The 6,064-nt window shown below is 39.7% G+C and overlaps 1 protein-coding gene across 1 annotated transcript in view; it reads right to left on the bottom strand.

The window, feature by feature from the left end:
• The window catches only part of rbl2 (retinoblastoma-like 2 (p130)), a 46,191-nt gene that overhangs the window by 8,554 nt on the left and 31,573 nt on the right, over positions 1-6,064 (bottom strand). Inside the window, exon 14 of the mRNA XM_048606114.1 lies at positions 877-979. Coding sequence (XP_048462071.1) covers positions 877-979 — 103 coding nt within the window. The remainder of the gene's footprint in view (positions 1-876; positions 980-6,064) is intronic.

Genomic DNA, 6,064 nt, shown 5'->3' with positions numbered 1-6,064 from the left:
TGACGTTTCGGGGTCTAGGCCTGAAACGTCAGCCTTCCCGCTCCTCTGATGCTGCTTGGCCTGCTGTGTTAATCCAGCTCTGCACCTTGTTATCTCAGATTCTCCAGCATTGGCAGTTCTTGCTATCCCAGGAAACAGCTGGAGGCAGTTCCAGACTAGCAATGCTTGTCCCGATTCACAACAGCCTTCTGAAGATGTTTCTGACATCAAGGATATTCCAGCAGTGAGTTGCTCCAGATACAGCGAGTGGTAGAATGGAGTTAGAATCAAGGGAGGGGCACCATAGGGATGGTAGGTAGTTTTGAGACCTGCTTAGTAAGACACAAGGGAAAAGTTGCTCGGATTTGCAGAGAACTTTTCCATGAAACTTAGCCCACTGCCTTCCCATTTAGCTTCAAGAGTGGGGAGGTTAGAAAAAGATGTACAGGAACAGGTCAAAGAAATGAACAAGGCAGTGGGAAGCATGATAAACTGCTTATGTACATCAAAATCTGAACCTCAAGTATAATACACCAGAGACAGGTGAAATGAATCAGCTGCAACTCGGGCCAATACTCAGCATGACTTTGTTAAATCCAGGTTCTTGTCAGCTATATCAGTTCATGTCTTGAAACAGAACTAAGCTAATTCCTTAAATTAATTTCACAGTTTTGAATTCCACCTCTTCACGCATAAATTAACTAAAATAAATGTATCCCAGGAGACAGCAGAATAGAAATGTACAAGCTCTGAAAACTTTAGGGTATCACAGTATGTGTGTAAACCTTTCCTTTTTTAAGGCAATTTTTAAAAAGAAAATTCTGAAAGCACATGTGCCATAACATAGAAACAACAGTACCTGTGGATAGGAAAGGAGAACATGTTTGAAATACTTACTCCTGTCTCTGCTCGTCTCAGTTGGTGAGCCCTGGCGACCACTACTGTCACTACTGCCTGAGGTCCGTCTTCTCCGAGCTTTTAGCAGCACACTTCTGTAAATCTAAGGGACAATTTTATAACAAGGCACAGTACACCTTTGAAGACAATATTCTGAATCCACAAAAGTGCACACTTTTGGATTGCAGTAGTGTAAAACATTAACAAAAGCCTTTAAGGCTCAAAATATTGACCAATGGAGGTGAGTAGGACTTACTATTTGCGTGAAATCATACCACTAAGCACCACTGCCTATAACTATGAACAATCTACCTTTTTACTCTTCTTTTATAATTCCCCTTGTATGTATAAGGTTTGAACACTGTTTTCCTAACACCTCTGATTCAAGATACAAGAAAATGCTTTTATCCTCCATGTATGTCGTGGTAGTCTGTTTTTCTTGGGGCTTCCCACCTTCCTGCTTACTAATATCAAGATTAGCACAGTCCGTGCCCTTCAAACTTTCATTTTAAACTGCAATTACTCCAGTCTTTCTCTTAATACCACACTTCAAAACAAAACATGCAACATCTCTTCTACAGATAAAGAATAAACTAGAGATGTAGCAGTGTGGAGCTGGAGGAACCTAGCAGGCCAGGCAGTATCAGGAGAGTTAACGTTTCGGGTAGGGATCCTTCTTCAGAAATGGGGAGGGGGAGGGGAAAGGGAGCTGGGAAATAAATAGAAATTCTGAAGAAGGGTCCCGACCCGAAACACGTCAGCTTCACACTGCTACATCTCTTCTAGTTTTATTCTTTCTCATTCCCACTGAACTAGGGATTTTTCATTACACTGTGCAACAACCTACAAGCTGTTAGGAACGCAGAGCCATCAATTTGTTTTTGTTTTAGTTTTATAATTTGATCGCGATTAAACTAAACTAATTCCATAAAATCTCAATACTGCACATGATGGTGATCTAAATTGAAAAAGATTGCTAGAGAAAATTTAAGTAGATCTGGTGCCATGTTTCCTGCTTTTCTCAATCTTGGGTCTTTGTAAATATTGGCAATAATGTTCTGTGGTTCTAGTCAGCCACATCCTTTTTAATAACATCTTAGCTACCTTTGTGACATCTACAAGATAGTAAAAGGTATTATATAGCTGCTAGAGCAGAGTCTTCATCCTCTAATGTGTAACACTGCACAATTTAATCTAAACCCCATCCTATTTCTAACCTAACATTACTGAAAAGGGACCAGAAAGTGGGTCTTGTATATCAATCATGATCTCTCAAAGTAAATCTCTGAATTGTTTTTGAGTAGGAGGTAAGTTGCTCCCTATTTCTGTACTCCAGTATGGCTGCTATTTCACAGGCATGAGTGGCATCCTAATGCTTCACTGAAATGGCCGTTTTCTTTTGGAACTTAAGGCTGGTTAGCTGGAAGGATAAGCACAACTTAGCCTAATTCTGTTCTCATTCAATGTTCATGCATGCGTATTTCCCATACCTCTCAAAAGGCAGCGATCAGGAGTGGAATCCTAGATTGATTTCCCTTTTGTTGTTTGAGGATACTGGGCCAATAAAACAATGATTTCAGTTGGGATATCATTTAAAGTTGATACAGGCTCCTAATCAGATTTGCTTGGCTGTTAATTACATAATGTATAAATGCACTGTGGCCTCACAGTGCCAGGTTTGATTCCACCCTTGGGTGACTGTCTGGGTGGAGTTTGCACACTCGCCCCGTGTCTGCGTGGGTTTCCTCCCACAGTCCAAAGATGTGCAGGTTAGGTGGATTGGCCATGCTAAATTGCCCATAGGGATGTGTAGATTAGGTGGGATGCTCTGAGGGTCGGTGTGGACTTGTTTGGCCGAATGACCTGTTTCCACACTGTGTAGGGATTTTATGATCATCAAAACCACTCTGACAGTGTTGATGCTTGATCGTTAAACTAATTGCTTGGGCTGGGAGTTGGATTTCTGTATTTTTCTAAGTGAATAGCCCACCGGTCTTCACAGAAAAGTCTGTCTTGTCTATTTTCACACAGTCCCTGATACCACTTACAAAAGTCACTGATAGATAGTTACAACTGTTCAGTTTACAAATGTACACTTTATAGTTTGTGCTTAAATAAATCTTTCAGTTACATTTAAAACACATGAACTAACATGGAAAGAATGTAAATGTACTGCCAGTGATTTTTTTCAAATATTATTTTCCCAGGTGTCAGTCTTTTGTGCTCGTTATAAGAAATAAAAGAGCCAAAATAAACTGTTTTCAGAAATATGAGACCTTAAAGCACTACGTGAACAATTCCCCCAAAGGCTCAAATTGATGATGTATAAACTATCACACAAAACTCACTGTCCTCTTAAAATATACACAGGCGTATTTTGTAAGATTCATTAAACATGGTTTAGATAATTACTAAAATTTTAATGCAATCCTCAACTAGTAACTCTAAAAGGAGTGACTTAGATCAGTTTTTGGTGAAAGTAAAATACTTTTACTTAATTAGCAGAATTACAGTGCAATTGGTAAATCATTAATTTCAATCAAATTTAAGTTGAAATATCCATAGTCTTTGCCTGAAGCAGCAAAGCAGGAAATTGGAGCCTAATTCAATTCAAAAAACTCAAGCCAAATTTCATGCTGCTTAGACTCATGGCTCAAAATCATAAACTAATACAAATACTCAGGTTGGATGTTAAAATAATAAAATCCACATCTTTTAATTTTGTTTTCCCTCTTGATTTTATTTTTTCCTTTAAGTTCTCCTCCACAGAGCAGATTGGTTTTGGAGCTCACCAGTCAGACTGGTAATTCAATATAACCCACAAGCCTCTGCATAAACACTGCAGTATCGTATTCAGGTTGTGTCATGCTGACCTCAGACCAGTGTTTTAGAGGGTAATTTAGCTAACAGCAAAAGGAGACTTTTTTTCTCAACAGTGACTATTCTGAAGTTAATCAGAAGTTGAATTAGGGGACGGTACTCTTGTTGTAACTTGCCAGAAGATGTTTGTGTCAGCAAGCATAGTAACTCTGCACTACTTGTAATCCTAGAAAGTAACAGAATTTGGGGTGGGGGGGGTGGTGGTGGAGAGGTACAAGGCATTGCATTTAAGTATCTGAGGAACATAATTTATGAACCTTCAAATATTCAATTTTAGCAGTCTTAAAAATTATCCAAGAGTACAAAATAAATTTTGAGAGCTCATTCATGGCAGGGAAAACTAATAGAAAGCCCTTTAAGACCCTTAGCAGATATAGCCATGACTGTGCTATCAGTGTATTCTTTACTATCAGTAATGTGACAAGGGTTGTCAACTGAGCTCACTTGGTCCAAACATGGACAAAAGAGCTGAACTCCAGAGACGAGCTGAGAATAACTACCCTTGATGTCAAAGCAGCATTTTACAGAGTGTGGTATCAGGAATTCCTTGCAAAACTGCAGTCTACATTAGAGCCATACCTGGCAGAAAGGAAGGTGGTTGGAGGTCAAACATCTCTGCAGGAGTTCGTCAGGGTAGTATGCTAAATGCAGTCATTTTCAGCTGCTTCATCAATGACCTTCTCTCCATCATAGAGTCAGAAGTGGGATTATTCACGGATTGACTGCACAATGCTCAATACCATTTGCGATTACGCAGATACTGAAGCAGTCCATGTCCAAATGCAGGAAGATCTGGACAACATTCTGCTAAATGACAAATAAAATTCACGCCACACAAGTGCTGAGTAATAATCATCTGCAACAGGTGAGAATTTCCTGTTGATATTCAATGGCATTACCAGTCAAATCTACCAAAGTCCTGGTGGTTACCATTGACCAGAAACTGAACTGGACGAACCATATAAAAACTGTCTGCAAGAGCAGGTCAGATGCTGAGCATTCTTGGAGTAGCTCACCACCTGATTCCCTAACACCTGTCCGCGATCTCCAAGACACAAGCCAGGAATATAACAGGATGCTTTTGATTACCTGGAGGAGTGCAGCTCCAACAACACTCATGAAGCTTCACATCATCCAGGACAAAGGAGCCCAACCACCAGCTTCAACATTCACTCCCTTCACCACTGACACACAAGGACAGTGTTTACCATCTACGAGATGTACTGTGTGAACTCACCAAGCCTCCTTTGACAGCACCTTCCATATCTACAACCTCCACCATCTAGAAGGACAACAGCAACAGACTAATGGGAATATCACCATCTGCAAGATCTCCTCCAAGCCACTCACCATCCTAACTTGGAACTACATCACCGTTCCTTCACTGTCACTGCATCAAAATCCTGGAACCACTATGCATATATCTCACACCCACCCCACCCCAGGGCTGTAGAGATTCAAGTAAACAGTTCACCACTAACAGAAGCTGACTTAGCAAGCAATGCCTAAATCCCATGAATGAATAAGAAAAGACTATTCAAACATTGCTTAACTTGCAAAAAAACACACAAATGCATTAATATTCAGAGGAACTAATGTAGTAAGACCTTCTAAGTAGATCATGATCCCCCTATGTAGTGCTGGCACTAACACTTCTGTTAACATTGTATTTAGCTGTAGAGTTGACTGAATAATCATTTTGCATTGCATCTTGTTGGTACTTATTAGGTCTGGCACACAAATTTCTTTAACAACAATCGAAGCTCTCATGCATTTCCTGTTAGAAATCACTTCTCCAACCTCATTTTGAAGTGTTGAGTGACCATATAGCACCAAAAAATTTGTGCAGTGTATTGTTCAAATTAACTCACAAAGGATACTCAATTTTATAAATCCTATGGACTACAAAGCAATGTAACTCTAAAGAAATAGAATACTCTGTGCACCTTTCAACTTTGGGAGGAGCATAAAACTGTTAATTATGGATTCATCCACACAATTTGTAAATTACTGCGGAAAAGTTAGCCTTCTCACGTCCCACCAAGTCTACGGCAGTGAAGTTTAATTGTACACTTATGATTAGCTTAGGTAGTAATTTTTTATCCTGGTATAAATTCTAGCAGATAATACAAAGAGAGCCAAGTCTAAGGAAAACACCTCTCTCAAATATAGATACAAGTAGTAAAGCCACTGATAACCTGGACAACACAATGAGATCAGGCTTTGAACAGTGATGTCCATTTTCTACCTCAAAATTGGTCAAATGGTATGTTTTGTCTTTTTCCTTGAAGGCCCTTGAAATACAAGG

This window comes from Rhincodon typus, chromosome 15 (assembly GCF_021869965.1).
Source record: "Rhincodon typus isolate 14 chromosome 15, sRhiTyp1.1, whole genome shotgun sequence".
NCBI lineage: Eukaryota > Metazoa > Chordata > Chondrichthyes > Orectolobiformes > Rhincodontidae > Rhincodon > Rhincodon typus.
Note: the sequence above shows the minus strand (reverse complement) of the source record. Positions and strands in the feature narration are given on the sequence as shown.